The 15,896-nt window shown below is 40.5% G+C and overlaps 1 protein-coding gene and 1 pseudogene across 1 annotated transcript; both read left to right on the forward strand.

Annotated features, from left to right (window-relative positions):
* Window positions 1-5,037: 5,037 nt before the first annotated feature.
* LOC120255229 lies at window positions 5,038-7,413 on the forward strand. The gene is made up of 6 exons (XM_039263104.1): window positions 5,038-5,308; window positions 6,038-6,138; window positions 6,249-6,471; window positions 6,675-6,907; window positions 7,109-7,157; window positions 7,247-7,413. Exons 1-6 carry the CDS (start codon window positions 5,038-5,040, stop codon window positions 7,411-7,413), a joined length of 1,044 nt encoding a protein of 347 aa, XP_039119038.1.
* Window positions 7,414-14,526: 7,113 nt separating this feature from the next.
* On the forward strand, window positions 14,527-15,674 carry LOC120255230 (annotated as a pseudogene).
* The last annotated feature ends 222 nt before the right edge of the window (window positions 15,675-15,896 follow it).

Raw genomic sequence — 15,896 nt, forward strand, 5'->3', positions numbered from 1 at the left:
TAACCCTCGAGGAGTGTTTATTATACTTTTAGCGTTGTCTCATTGTATTGAATCATGTATTTGCTCGTATAAGGTTAAACCCTAAGGTCCCTGATGCCGTGGGGAACCTTGGGGTGAACTTGCTTGTTTGGATGATGTTTTGATTACTTTTTAATGCATTTTACTGGTTTGGTTTAAACTGTGGTATGTTTATCGTACCAACTGTATGAGAACTCTATGTTTGATTCCTAGGTTAATGGTTGTGTGACCATCACCGATTAGACTCAATTTGGTTTAGGTGCCGATTCATGTATAAATACTGTGACCATCGGGTATTGCAGACTTTTCAAACCATTAGGGATGAACCTAGGTATTGTATGTTCGACCTAATTAGAGACTTCCTAAGCATAATTTAATCATAGGAGGAGTTGGTTAGAAGAAAAGATGAGCTAACACTATACGTGGATTATACACCACCGGACCATGGGGGTTAACCTACTTTAGGTTACGCTTCACCCAAACTGCTATTGCTTTAATCTTAACATCTTTCTAGCTTTAGTAGAATCTAAAGGGGATTTGCATCCGTGATCATCTTTTCTATAGAAACCTCTCTTTCACCCCACCATGTAAACAATTTTTAGTTATTTTTATCCTTTTTATAATTTAGAGCACCACCGAATTTGTAGGCTAAACAAACGAGTAAAAGAAAGTAAAGGTAGCTCCTTGGTCCCTGCGGAATACGATCCCTATGTCACCATAGGGTATTACATGACACCCTGCACATACGGATGTCAGAATTTTGTGGGTTGCAAATTGAACATTTGAAAATAAGATTTTTGCACTCATAGCTTATACTACGTAAAGAAACAAATTATTTACATGGATAAATACATCACTTGACTCTCGATGGTTGTAAGGTCGGTATATGTGAATAAACACCCTTTTGACCTTGGAGAAAATGATGATGTAACCACTTGATCCCTGCAGGCACCATATCTTAGTGCAATCGGAGCACTAATGTATCTTGCTGGTCACACAAGACTTGATATATAATTTGCTGTTAAGATATTAGTAAGACATAATCCTTTCTCCCACACTAAGGCATTTTCTGAATGAAGTGGAAAACATAAGTATTTCGTTACCTTTGAGGAACAATGTATATGGGTTTGTTTTTCCCAAATTTCTGGCATACCGATTTAATTGGTTATGCAGATGCCGGGTATTTATCTAACCCACATAATGGCTTTCTGGGTACATAAATAGGGTATTTGTTTACATGTTTTGGTGTACAATCATTTCACGGTGATCTATGAAACAAACTATAACACCCACATTATCTACCCTATGCTGAAATTTTAAAATACATGAGGCGAGCCGAGAATGAGAGTTTAGTTGAAGATCTATAATTCAACACATTCAAGAGAATCGTGGTTTGTCATCCTCGATGTGATTCCAACAGCTTCTTATGAAGATAATGTCGCATGTATCACCCAACCAAAAGATGGCACATTGATAGGGATAGGTCAAATCATATTTCACCAAAATTCTTTTCACTCATGATTTTGGTGATATAATATCAACAAAGTTCGCTGGTTTAAGTGGATAATCTAGCATATTTGTTTTACCAAGCATTTCCGTACAAGTAATATTTGGAAAAGTTAGTCCATGCTAATAGAGTTCATTAACTTAAAGATCTCAATTGATATTATCATGAGGAGGAGTTAATAATACTTGTTATACTCTCTCTCCTTAACCAAGGTTTTTCCCACTGGGTTTTCTCTCAAAGTGTTTTAAATATAAGCAGCTAATTATAGCGACATTATCATGATAATGAACTCTTTTCCTTCAAAAAGATATCCCATTGGATACCATTAAGGTTTTACTGTGCCATGATTATAGGCATCCAAGGGATGTTTATTACCCAGACAGCTCTTCATCTCACAAAACTCCTAAACCTTTTCATCTCCTAAACTCCTAAAATTCCTAAAACTATTCATCTTCTTATGTCTCTCTCATCTTCCCACAATATTTATGGAGGAATTCGACGGATATAACTTTTCCCATAATTCTTAGCTTATAAATAGAGGCTTAGTAATCTTGCACAATACATACATGATATATGGTTAGTAAGATCCGGACCACCGGGCCGCTCAATTGAAACCGAGAACCGCCACGTGGTCGCAGCTCGTGTATACCCTTTAAACCACGACAGTTAGAAACCCGCATTACACTCACCGACCCGGCCGCTTTGATCATGGACTCGGCCGGCTTACCTCGCAAACCCACGGACCAATTCGTTATCAAATAAAACCCAACTACGAGTGAATGGCAGGTAGCCAGACGATGGCAATGACTGGAGGGAAGCGATGGAGAAGCAAGACATAGCACGCCCTCATGGGAGATGCAAAAGAGACGCAGCGATGGGAGGGAGGATGCAAGGTGCAGCAAGAGAGACTGCAAGTAGAAACGAGGAGGCTAGTGTGGAGATGAGAGAGAGAGAGAGAGAGAGAGAGAGAGAGAGAGAGCATGTCCTTTTTATTTGTTAGTCCCAAGAGGTTATCTGTGGCCTCTTGGAACCTGAGAGAAGATTTATATGTAAAAATATTTTTATATTTTTAAAAATAGTATATATAAATTTAAATTATTAATTGCGATTATATAGGATATTTTAAAAGTATAAAATAAAGGATATAACTTTCTAGTATAATGTTTAATCGATCTCGCTAATTATTAAAATGTTATATGTTATATGGTCTTATCATTAATTATTATAATATATTTTTAAGATTTTTATTGACTGAAATGATCTCGGTTTAATCTGACACCAATGAACCCATCGACGACTGTAGCTTTACATTTTGCGTCTGACCCGGCCATGCGACAACCTTAATAATACGACATACATATGACATACACAAATGAAGTGAATAAGAAGATTAATTTCTCTTTTCTGTTACTCTAGGTGGGATTGTGTGTGCCTCTTTAATTTTATATAAACACAAAACATTTAGTCTGTCACATGTCACCTATGTCACCTAAATTACTGTAAAAAGAAAAGGGCATGGCCCATATCGACGTGCAAATGCAAAGATAAACAGTAGAAGGATCAGTACATCCTTAACCAATTCAATATGCATCGTAAATTACTCGGGTATCCGCACATGCAAAAGTTTTCTTTACTCTTTCACCGTGGAAGCCTGACTTTCGTCGTCGCTATTACTGTATGTCACACTGCACCAAAACCGAATGAAGTCATTAAATAAAATCTTAAAAGGTTAGCTCCATAACTTTAGCTATTGCAATGATTATTCTATTTAAAAATAGTCATGTTAGTGCAACCCGCACATTATGCACATGATTTGACACACACTAAGATGGCGTGAGTAGCACCTATGTGACATGGCAAAATGACAATACGGAGAGTATGAAAGCGACATGGCAGGAGTCTCTGTCATATGGCTTGCAAGCACGAGACTTTGGAAGATCTCGGTGGAGTCGTTCAAGACCATATTGTAGGAGACGACAGTCATGACCAAATACGGAACGAAGCACTAATCGCAGATTTGGATTTGAAGAACTCTTTGATGAAGATTGATCGTAAGTCCATTAATCGAGCAGCATTTTGCGACCCAAAACCCCGTGAATCAAGATCAAGTTTCGGAGATTTCTGAAAACCAAACTTGGGAAAGATTGAAGACCAAGCTTTGGCAGTTTCAGGAAGACGCATAAGTATGCGCGTGCGTTTGCGGAGCGTGGATGAGCGAATTGAGGAGGTGAATGGCCATGTACTAATGCGACAATGGATCGGGAGTTTCAATGGCCGATCGACTTGGACTAAGTAATGCACCGGGAGGCTGGCGGTCTTGGAGGTCGTCCACGCAACGAACTGCCAACTCAATCAAGTTAGCAATCGTGAGCCATGCCGCAACTTATGCTGCCAGTGAGTCGCAGTGGGCCACTAATTTCGAAGGTTTTGAAAATTAGGCTCGCAGGATTCGCAAAAGCAGGTGATGCGGTTATATCTGGGACGCGAGGCGCCCATATATGCCTACCTGGTCGTAGGCTTCTAGCGACTCTTGAGCGACTCTTGAAAGGAGAGGCAAGAGCACCAGACAATCCAGAGAGGCAGAAATGACCTTCATCGAGAGTGTGAGTGACAAGCATTTGCACTCATGTATTTTACCTCTTTTTAGTGCGATTGTTTATTCCGCTTGGCTCCCTGTGACGTAGGTAGCAGTGGACGCGTCGAACCCAAGGCTACTAATTTTGTGTGTGTCTCCTCTCTGTTTTGTTTCCAGGTGTGAACTTTCTGGGATGGTATTTGCGTGGAGATCTAGCGCCGGGCTGAGTGCTCGCTCACGGCGCACGTACAAACCACACCGGCGTGAACTCACAAGCGTATCGTAGAGCCTCTGGTCGCCGTCACTTGGTCGCATGCTGGCGCAGGGCCTCAGCGCGTTCGATTGATGGCCAGAAAAGAGGATGCTTCCGTCACACGACCACCGTTGCTAGATGGATCAAATTATCCATACTGGAAAGTACGCATGAAGCCTTTCATTAAATCTCTTGATGAGAATGCATGGACAGCCGTAGAAGAAAGATGGTCTCCCCCAATCGAAGTTGATGAAAACATGAACGAGACATTGAAAATAAAGAGTAACTGGAGTTCCGAAGATATGCTCAAAGCAAATGCCAATGGAAAAGCACTTAATGCTATTTTCGGAGGAGTAGATGAGAACCGCTTCAAGTATGTTGCAACTCCTGTGATTGCGCCTAAGAAAAGCTTTGGGGGATTCTTCAAACCATTCATAAAGGCACCAACTTGGTAAGAGAATCTAAACTTCAAATGCTAACAACCATGTTTGAGAATCTCAGGATGGGAGAAGATGAGACGATAGTCTGTGATCCAATGCAAAATTGATGGATATAGCAAATCAAGCCTACCATCTCGGCAAGGAGTACTCTGTTAAGAAGCTAGTCCGAAAGACTCTTAGATCGCTTCCAAGAAGATTTGATGCTAAAGTTGCTGCAATAGAAGAAGCAAAAGATATCACAACTATGAGACTTGATGAGTTGATGGGATCTCTACAAGCGCATGAGATGAATCTGAATCAAGGTAGAAGAGAAAAAGATATAGCTCTGAAAATTGAAGCAACAAGCCCAAAAGAGTTACAACAAACTGAAGACATAGAAGAAGAAGGAGAAATTGCTCTTTTGATTAAGGAATTATGCAGATATTTCAGAAAAATTCAGGAAGAAGACAAAGCATATGATGCAGATCACATCACTACACTTTCTTTACCAACCGACGGAGATTTCGAAATTTCAGGTGCTTTATGAAAGTCCTCGTTACAAATATCACTGCAACACTTGAAGAAGTTATTTGTGAGAGAAGTGATCGAAAACAATCTTCTTCATGGGTACGAACTTGTGCTGAATAAACTTGACAAGATACTCATACAAAACAAGAGTCTTGTAAAAGAGATAAAAGGCTGTCAAGAAAAGTTGAACAATGCTGAAAAGACCATAAACTATATGAAGAAAGGAAAAGCCAAGATTGATGAGTTACCTTTTCAAACAAGTGTGACACAAAATCATATAGAAGAGACATCAGGAGACAAGAAAGGCAAAGTTGAAGCTGGTTGTGTTCTATCTAATGCTCATGAATACAAACAAGTGAAGTATAACAAGGAGAAGAGACGACATAGAAGACAAGTTCCTACATGCTTTCATTGTGGAAGAAGAGGACATATAAGACCAAAGTGTCATCAACTGAAGACAGATATGAGGAATCATAGAGTACTTGGAAAAGCAAAGAAGTGGATTCCGATATGTCACTATTGTGCTGTCAAAGGGCACATCCGTCCAAGATGTTGGAAGATCAAGAAAGACATAAAAGAAAACAAAAATATAAGACAGACTCCTTATACCAGAGAAAAAAAGAAAGAAAGAAAGAATATATGGGTTAGAAAAGGAGATTTAGTGGGGTACTCTTCAACAAAAAGATCCTCAGAAAACAACTGGTATTTTGACAGTGGTTGTTCAAGACATATGACAGGCAACAAAGGATTTTTGATGAATTACAAAGAATGTCCAATTGGGCATGTGACTTTTGGAGATGGTCAGAAAGGTCAAGTAGTTGGAAAAGGAACATTGATGGTTCCTGGGTATCCAAAATTGAAAAATATTCTGCATGTAGAAGGCTGAAGGCAAATCTTCTAAGTATAAGTCAATTATGTGATCGAAATCTGTTGGTAAAATTCACTCAGGACAGATGTGTGGTCTATGATGAAGCTGGTCACTGTGTTTTAACTGGTTCAAGATCTTCAAACAATTGCTATTTGCTAGAGAAACTGGAAGTCTGTTATAACACATCTTGCAATATCACTGAAATTTGGCATCATAAGCTTGGACATCTGAATTTCAGAAACCTTATGAAGATTACAGAAATGAAAGTTGTTAAGGGAGTGCCCAAGCTTACAAAAAGGGAAGGTGGTGTATGCGGACCTTGTCAACTGGGAAAACAAAGTCGTGCTTCTCACAAAGTTGTGCAAGACATTGCGCTGCAACAAGAGTGTCGGAACTTTTGCACATGGATCTTATCGACCCACACGATAGAAAAGCTTGTCGTAAAAAGATATGTATTTGTGTGTGTTGATGACTCATTCCGTGTACACTGGGTGGACTTCTTGAAGGAGAAATCGAAACGTTTGAAGCCTTTAAGAAGTTATGCATGCAACTCCAAAATGAGAAAGAGTGTCAAATAGGAAAGATTGTCAAAATTCGGAGTGACCATGGAAGGGAGTTTGAAAACACTCAATTTGCAGAATTTAGCGAAGAAACATGGGATTCTGGCTATGAATTCTCGACTCCAAAAACTCCTCAACAAAACGGAGTGGTTGAAAGGAAGAATCGCACTCCAGAGATGGTTAGAGTTATGTCTGCATTCAAAGAAGCTCTCTACAAGATTTTGGGCGTGAAGCAATCAATCACGACATGCTACATCATCACTAGAGTGTACATTCGCCTTCAACCAACATGACACCATATGAAATTTGGAAAGGTAAAAGGCCAAATCTCAAATACTTTCACATCTTTGGAAGCAAATGTTATATTCTGAATGATACAGATCAGCTGGGAAAGTTTGACAAGAAAAGTGATGAAGGATTATTCATGGGGTATTCTACTAGTAGAGTATAGCGGGTGTTCAATTCAAGAACCAAAAAGATGATGGAGACCATTAATGTTGTTGTTGATGATTTCTCAGATATGGAGACTCAAGGTACATCAAGTGAGCCAAACAAGCTTATCACCGTAATCAGCGAATCACCGGATGAAGAGTTACATGAGGAACAAGATGTTGCAACACCGGTTATAACACCAACTGCAACAATGCATAACGCTCAGTGTTTCAGATGCGACAATGGGTTATAAACCGATGTCACAACCGAAGTTACAACGGATGAAGTCATTCCGTAATCGATAAGGAAGAAAATGACGTACGAAGAAGATAATGAAGACAGCAAATCTTGAACCATCCTCAAGAATAAAGAAGAATCATCCTATTGAGAATGTGATTGGTAATGTGATCAAGGAAGAAGAACCGGACGCACTCAAAGGATAGATTATCAAGAATTATCCGCTCACATGTTACATCTCCGATTGAACCAAAAATGTCAAAGAAGCTCTAGTTGATGAATCATCGGGTTGGGTCGTAATGCAAGAAGAATTGAATCGGGCTTGTTCGAAATGATGTGTGGACATTGGTCCCAAGGCCAAAGGATGTAAATATTATTGGAACCAAGTGGATCTTCAAAAACAAGACTCGATGACAAAAGGCAACATTACAAGAAATAAAAGCAAGACTAGTAGCTCAAGGATATACTCAAGTCGAAGGGATTGACTTTGATGAAACATTTGCACCGGGCCAGTGACGTTTGGAATCCATCAGATTATTGTTAGCGGTAGCATGTTCTATGGGGTTCAAGCTACATCAAATGGATGTAAAGAGTGCTTTTCTAAATGGAGTTCTAAGTGGAGAAGTTTTTGTGGAGCAACCGAAAGGGTTTGAAGATCCTCACCATCCAGATCATGTGTTCAAATTGGAAAAGGCTCTCTTTGGCTTGAAGCAAGCTCCTCGGGCTTGGTATGAAAGTCTTACAAGATTCTTACTTGAGAAGGGCTACCAAAGAGGGGGAGCAGACAAGACTTTATTCATAAAGAAGTCTAAAGCAGATCTGATGGTAGCACAAATTTATGTTGATGATATCATATTTGGTTCAACATCACAAAGGCAAGTGGATGAGTTTGTTCATCTAATGCAAGAAGAGTTTGAGATGAGCATGGTAGGTGAACTAAACTACTTCTTAGGTTTCCAAATCAAACAATACAAAGAAGGAATTTTTATTTCTCAAACCAAGTATGCACAAAACCTGGTGAAAAGATTTGGCTTGGAAAAGGCTAGACACATGAGAACACCCATGAGTATGAATCAGAAGTTGACAAAAGATGAGCATGGAAAAGATGTAGACCCAAGTCTCTACAGAAGCATGATTGGAAGCTTACTCGTCTCATCACGCCTAGCAGGCCGATATCTCTTTCAAGTGTTGGAGTTTGTGCAAGATATCAAGCAACACCAAAGGAGTCTCATTTGAAAGTCGTTAAACGTATCATCGATATGTACATGGTATCGCAGTAATATGGAATTTGGTATTCAAAAGACTCCAACTCACATCTTGCGAGTGTATAGTGATGCAGATTAGGGCAGGGAAACATTGATGATAGAAAAGGCACCTCAGGAAGATGTTTCTATCTTGGCAACAACTTGGTCACATGGTATAGTAAGAAGCAAAGTTCCATTTCACTCTCTACGCAGGTTTAATACATAGCAGTAAGGAAGTTGTTGTACACAATTGTTGTGGATGAAGCAAATGCTTGAGGACTATGGCTTTACAACAAGGGTTATTGACTATATTCTCATGACAACAAAAGTGCAATTGATATCTCCAAGAATCCAGTCCAACATTCTCGTACTAAACATATTGATCTTCGACACCACTTTATACGAGATTTGGTAGAGAACAAAACAGTTGTTATTGATTATGTTGCAATGTAAAAGCAATTGGCGGACATCTTTACCAAACCCCTTGATGCTACAAGATTCGAAAAAGTTGAGGGGTGAAATCGCCTTTCGCCAACTTTTAATCCCCTATTGGTGACTCATGAAAAGCGACCCGCATCCTCTCATGTGTTATTAATGTCGTTTGCGTGAGGAAGAAAGAGATTTCAAGACAGGGGAGTCGATGACCCGAATTTCGAAGATAGGGGGAGTTGTAGAAGAAGTTATAACAAGACTTGTAACAATCAGTGAAGACTTTTGCATCAATTTAGACACAAAGGGGGAGAAGTTGTCTTGTTGAAGAGTTCCTTTCATGGATGAAGTTTTGTTTGTGCTTAATCATGACATCACTAGTTGCGCTCAGTAATCATATATTTTGTAAGCAACTAGATGATTTTTCTTTAGTTTGTAAAAAGTCCGTGTCCCGTCGAGTTGTAACAGTGGTTGTAGCAGTGAGTCAGCGGGTGCTAGAAGCGATAGTGTCAAATTATGCCAAAGGGGGAGATTGTTAGTGCAACCACACTATTATTGGCATGATTTGACACATAGTCAATATGACGTGGCAATCTATGTGACATGGCAAAACTGATGACATGGAGAGTATGGTGACATGGCAAGGAGTCTTGGCTTGCAAGGCAAGACATCTTGAAGATCTTGGTGGAGTTATTCAAAACCATACTTAGTGTTATAACCAGGGTTTACTATAGATTTCTTTAGCCCATTGCTATAGATTTTCAGCCCAATACTGTAGCAGTCTGATCCTGTAGCAAACCGGTTCTGTAGCAACCTGTTCCTGTAGAAGCCTGGTTTGGTAGAGGTTCTTGTCCTCTTCCTTCCTTCCTCACTCTTGAACTTGGTAAGCTTGGATTTATGGTTTTATACCGTATTTATTCTTGTATTTTCCTTGTTTTAGTTTTCTTTTTAAAACCTAGAATTTCTCCTTGGATTTGCATGTTTATAGGTTTAAATTGAAGCCATTGATTTGTTGTTCTTGTGTGAGAGTGCTTGTGATGAAATTTCTTGAATTGGTGTTGTAAATTTGGAGAAAATCTTAGTTTTAAGGTCGGTTTCTTGTAGCAATTCCGAGGGATTTACTTGTAGCACCGGCAGATCTTTAGTTGTTTCTTTGATTTCTTTGGATTAGATTGAAGCTAAAACCCCTAGAAACTCATTGGGAACCTTTTAAACCTAGTTTTGAGCCAACCCCTAGGATCGAATTAGGGTTGTTTGTTAGAAAACTTAGGGTTTTTCTTGTTTGTTTTGTTTTTGTTAAATTTTATTGTATTTTGTTATGCTTTGGCAAGGAGAAGAAGTCTTGGATCGAGGCAAAGGCTTAGCCGAGGAGTAGCTTGTGAGGAAGACAAATTGCCGATCCGGTGAGTGGAATTATTTAGCATAGCTTTATTAGAAGAATGCCAATAGCTATATATATATATATATATATATATATGCATTTCATGTTTTAAGTAAGTTTTATTGATTTATACTTGTTTGGTATTTTGGTGAATGATAATTATTGTTGAGGCAAATCTTGGATGTCTCGTTCGTCTTATGATTTGTTATCGTGGAAATTGTGATTGATATATGTATCCATGAGTTTGTGAAATCTTTATTTTGTTTGAAACTTGAGTTTTGTTATGGAAATCTTTGATTTGGTGAAATCCTAGATTTGAAACAAATTTTGGATTGTTGAAAGGAAAAGGATTTCCATGTTGTTGCTTGTGTTGGGACTTGCAAATTATTTTGTATTAAAAGTTTGGGCTTTGCTTATGTGTTTATCTTGTCCTCGTGCAAATGGCCGAGGTATTCTTTATTTATGATTATGGATGGATATTGTACTCCGAGTGGAGTTGTATTTTATTGTGGTGATTGTTTTGGTGATATCCCTCTGCGAGTAGGCGGTCTTCACGACCCTGACTGTTGAGGTGGCGTGTTGGCCAGGGCTGATTACTATGAGGGCAGTTCGGTGGGAGTGTAGAGCCACGATCGGATATTCATCGGTAGCCGAGTCACCAACCCGGGTGAGCTCGATGGGTCAGCGTCAAGGGCATGAGTACCTTGGCGGCTCACGAACCTAGCCATGGCCACGCAGCGAAGGTTTAGAGAGTTTTCTAGACCATGTTATGTTGGGTGAGTGTTGGGTATTGTGTTTATTTATTTTCAAACCCATGATATTTTTGTTGTTTTACTTGTATTTAAAACCATGTTTTATGATTTTTGTGTTGTAAACCCTAGTTGGGGTAAAAAGGGTTTTCTTGGTATTATTATGTTGTTTTACTTCTTTTAAAGACTTCTATTATGCATGTTGAAGTTTATAAACTAGTATTATTTTGGTAAAGCATGTATTTTGATGATTTGTTATTATTCTTACTATTGGTGTATTTTTCTGCTAAAGTTGTGCTAACCTCCCCTCACTGAGTAACTTGAGTTACTCATCCCTCTCTCTTTCTCCCAGTCTGTTGCAGGTAGTAGGTGTGACTGTGTGGCAGCGTACTGGGCATTTGCTTCTGTTCTATCCCCTATTGTATTTTCTTCAGTTCATGTATGTTATTATTGTCATGGAACATGTTATAAGACCTATGGATCCACTAGTGTGTAGAAAACTTGTTGCATGGTTTAGTATTTAAATACTCCTAAACTTCTGTGTATTACCATTTCCTACTGTTGTTAGGGTTGTTTCCCTGTGTATTTTGTGAACCTCTGTATTTTCTGTATCCTATTGTTTTTGTTGTTGTTGTTGTTGTTACTGTCGTTGTGTAACATTGTTTCTTTCTGTTCTATATCTGCGATATGTATATTGTTGAATTCCAGGTGTGTTGATTAGCCTTACGGCATCCTAAGGGTTGAGTGGCGGGTATCCCTTCTCGGGATTGCTGCGGCGATTGTCGCGTCCCGTGGGCCCGCGGGTCGGGGCGTGACACTTAGAGAGATATGATTGAAGACTAAATATGGTGGAGCTTATTTGAAGAATTATATATTCATGGTATGAATGAAGGAGATATGATTTGAAGAATCCTTTATGATTGAATTGATTGATTGAAGATCTATTGAAGGCAAGATTTGAGGACCAAACTTGGGTGAATTGAAGATCAAGTTTGGAGAATCTTTGAAGACAAAACTTGGAAGATTGAAGACTAAGTTTGGCAAATTTCGTGAAGACGCACAAGCACGTCGCCCCTGCGAGGGGACTAGCGTGATGAGGAACCCGAGGAGGTAGGCTGAGTTACTGCGCGATCGGGATCGGGAGATTTGGGCTGCATCGACTCGGACTAAAGTATGGCCGGGAGGTTGATGGGTCTTGAGGTCGTCCATAGCGTAACGGAACTCGATCAAGTCGTGATCGAGGGCCATGTTGCAACTTATGTTACAACAGGAGTTGCAACAGCTAATTTCGGAAGGTTTTTAAATTAGTAGCCGCGGAGATTCTAAAAGAGGTATGTGCTATATTTGGGACGTTGAGGCATCTATATAAGCTACCTTGCTCGTAGATTGTAAGTGTGACTCTTGGGTGTCTCTTGGAGGAGAGGTGGCGAGCACTAGACAATCTAGAGAGGGTAGTAATCTTCATTGAGAGTGTGAGTGACAAGTATTTGTACTCATGTATTTTTACCTCTTTTAGTGGATTGTTTATCTCCGGGCTTGGACCCCCAGATGTAGGTGAGTGGACGTCGAACTGGGTTACCAATTTTGTGTGTCTCCTTGTTTTGCTTGTATGAACTTTCTTTGATGGTTTGTGTGAGATCTATGAGTGCTTGAGTGTTCACTAAAACTCACAAACCACACCGGCGGAACTAACAATTATTATTATTCTAAGGAAGCGTTGTAGCATGGGATGAAATTGAGCAAGAATAAGTTATCCTTCTCCATGAACCTCGCCTGAACTCGCTGCGAATCTTGTTTTCCCCCTTGCCATGGTAAGCGGGGGTCAACCTCCTCCACCGCCTAAAAAATCCTGGTCCCAAATCGCGGCTTCTCTGACTCATTCTCTGGATAACTCCCCTCTTCATAATGAGCAACTCCTCAGCAAACTCAAAGCCACCACTTCCAACTTCGTCCGGCTGGATAAGGATGCCATTAATAGAGGTCGTATGAAATTCCAATATGCTCTGTATGGTAAGTTGTTTGGAAAATCCCCTCCTTTCGAGCAGGTCAAGACGTCGCTTCTTGCCAAGTGGAACAGTATTAGAGAGATCTTCATCTCTGACCTTCCTAATGGTTTTTTATTGGTTAGATGCCCTACTGAAAAAGCCATGCAGCAACTCCTTTTGGACGGACCTTGGTCCGTAAACGGAATCATTCTATAGCTGTCCCCATGGAAACTTTTTTCGAACCGAGCTTCGCTAAGCTTAACTCCGCTGTAATTTGGGTGCAAATCCACAACTTGCCAGTCGAATGCTGGGACGGTGATGTTCTAGAGACCATTGCTAGCAACTTCGGTAACCTCATCAAAGTTGAAGAATTTACATCCACACTGGCCAGATCTAAATACGCTCGGGTTTGCATCGAAATTGACTTATCTAAACCTCTCTGTCAAGGTTTTTGGATCGGGGATGATTTCCAGAAGGTGTTCATCATGGTGATGTACAAGAGATTGCCGACATTCTGTTACAATTGTGGGCTTATCGGTTATGGTAGTAAGTCGTGCACTAGGTCTGCGTCGTCTGGGGCCGGTGGGTTTTCTTTGCCCTCTCGAGATGATCGAGTGCCGGTGGAAAGAACCTCCCAGGTCTCTCACGACGCCGATCAGCTCATGAACACAACGGACCCTATTTTTGTCCCTAGCCCTGAAGATAATCTGGAATCTGATTTTGGACCTTGGCTTCTGGAATCCCGCCGGCGCGGCAGTGCTCGGGGTTGCGGCAGTGGTGTAATGCGTGCCCTCACGTGACTCCACGTACAACAGCCGGAGTGGAAGCCGAAATCACTGAGTCTCGAGGTACTATCTCCCATAGCTTACGTGGCGGATCTACATTTGCTGGTCGTGGGCGGTCATCCACCTTCCATGCCTCTCACGATTCCCTACACTCTGATGTCGTTGAAACTGTAAACGTCCAAAATCCCATTGCAAATCTAGCCGTTAATCAAAACTTCGTGATCAACGAAACCATCAGAGATAATCCTTTAAATCCAATTCAATCTCCTTCGCTTGATCCCTAGGCCACTACTCTGACAGACCCTTCAAGTCAAAACAACATCCTTACCTCTCCTAGAGACCATCCACCGCCTAACCCTCCCAATCAAATCGTTCCTTTTCATTCTTCTCGAGGAGTCTCTCAGACAACCGCCCCATCTAGACCTTGCTCTAGACCCATCTCTCCCCTCCCATCCTGAGAACTTCTGTCCCGAATGTCTCCATCAACACTCTTTCTTCTGATCTTCATCATGATTCACTTGTTTCCCAATTCTCTTCTACCCTTGACTCTAGTGAAATGGAAGAAGATAGTGGAGAAGACGAGGGTTCCACTGACGATGAAGATGATGAGATGCCAGATGAGGAAGATGAACCTGATGACTCTATGACTTTGGTGCAATATCAGGCTGGGGTCAGAAGGGAAGCTCTCATCAGAAAAGGCGGTCATGTTGAGGAAGTCTCGCCGAAGAAGGCAAAATGGAAACTAGAGGTCCCGAACCTTGAAGCTGTTGTCTCTTCTTCTCATCCTTCTTCTAAAGAAAGTACTTTTCCATTTTTTTCTATTCATGTTTATTATAAACTCAGCTAAAATTATCTGTTGGAACTGCAGGGGTATCTCCGATCGAGATACTTCTTCTCGGCTCATCAAACTCATCAAAAAGCTCAAACCCATTTTGGTTTGTTTAGTAGAAACCCGCGCCAACTCTGATCGTGTTGATCGCTTCTGTAAAAAAATTCCTAAACACTGGGAGTGGGCCTCTGTTCTCGCTGAAGGTTATTCAGGTGGTATCTTTATCCTTTGGAACTCGGCCATTGGTCGAGTTACTTCTATTACTGTTTCCCGTCGCGCGTTGCATATCGTGGTTTCCTCTACTTTTTCCAAAAATTTCATTATTTCTGTGGCTTCTCATTGCCATGGTAGCCAAAGTTAAACAACCAAGAAGACCTGATCAATATTCTGACTATCATGATATGGACTGCTTTAGGACAACATGCAGCTGTAAACTTTGGTCAGTACCCATTCGGAGGCTACATGCCGAATCGGCCTACTCTAATGAAGAAACTCATTCCACAAGAAGATGAGCCTGACTACGAGGACTTCATATTGAATCCTCAATACACTTATCTGTCATCGGTGCCATCTCAACTTCAAGCTACTCAAATAATGGCGATTCGAGGACACCTTATCGACGCATTCTCCCGACGAGGAGTATCCGGGTCATTGCACAATTCACACTCTCACTGGATCAAGGATCGGCAAATAGTGAACTACTTTGAAAAATTCTCCACAAAATTGGTAAAGATTGAGGACATCATACATAAGAGAAACAAGTACTTCCATCTCAAGAACAGAAGCGGAGCTGGTGTACCTCCATACGAACTTCTTTTCCTACCTCCCGTCCCAGAGTGACGGGCCGTGGCGTTCCGAATAGCATATCCATATGAACCATTGGCTCCTTGCATTATATCTAATTGCGCACTTATTGTTTGAAATTAGCTCCACAGATTGATATTGTTTGCAAGATTTGCACAAGGTTTGGCAAGTCCTATTGTTACAGTATATGTACAAGTAAAAATTTGTGAGGCCTCTAGAATGTGTTGTGTAGTTTATCAGTGTTCTTTTCTTCAAATGAAAGGTGTAGTTTATCTTCAAACTTTGTGAAGATT

The sequence above is a fragment of the Dioscorea cayenensis genome, unplaced genomic scaffold (assembly GCF_009730915.1).
Source record: "Dioscorea cayenensis subsp. rotundata cultivar TDr96_F1 unplaced genomic scaffold, TDr96_F1_v2_PseudoChromosome.rev07_lg8_w22 25.fasta BLBR01000900.1, whole genome shotgun sequence".
In the NCBI taxonomy this organism is placed as follows: domain Eukaryota; kingdom Viridiplantae; phylum Streptophyta; class Magnoliopsida; order Dioscoreales; family Dioscoreaceae; genus Dioscorea; species Dioscorea cayenensis.

Excerpts from the sequence above, each read along its gene's own strand:
- LOC120255229 (XM_039263104.1), top strand. The coding sequence starts at position 5,038 with ATGAGACTTGATGAGTTGATGGGATCTCTACAAGCGCATGAGATGAAT. Across the intron at positions 6,139-6,248 it reads TTGGAAAAGGAACATTGATG|GACAGATGTGTGGTCTATGA; the intron begins GTTCCTGGGTAT and ends AAATTCACTCAG. Across the intron at positions 6,472-6,674 it reads CAAGCTTACAAAAAGGGAAG|GAGAAATCGAAACGTTTGAA; the intron begins GTGGTGTATGCG and ends GACTTCTTGAAG.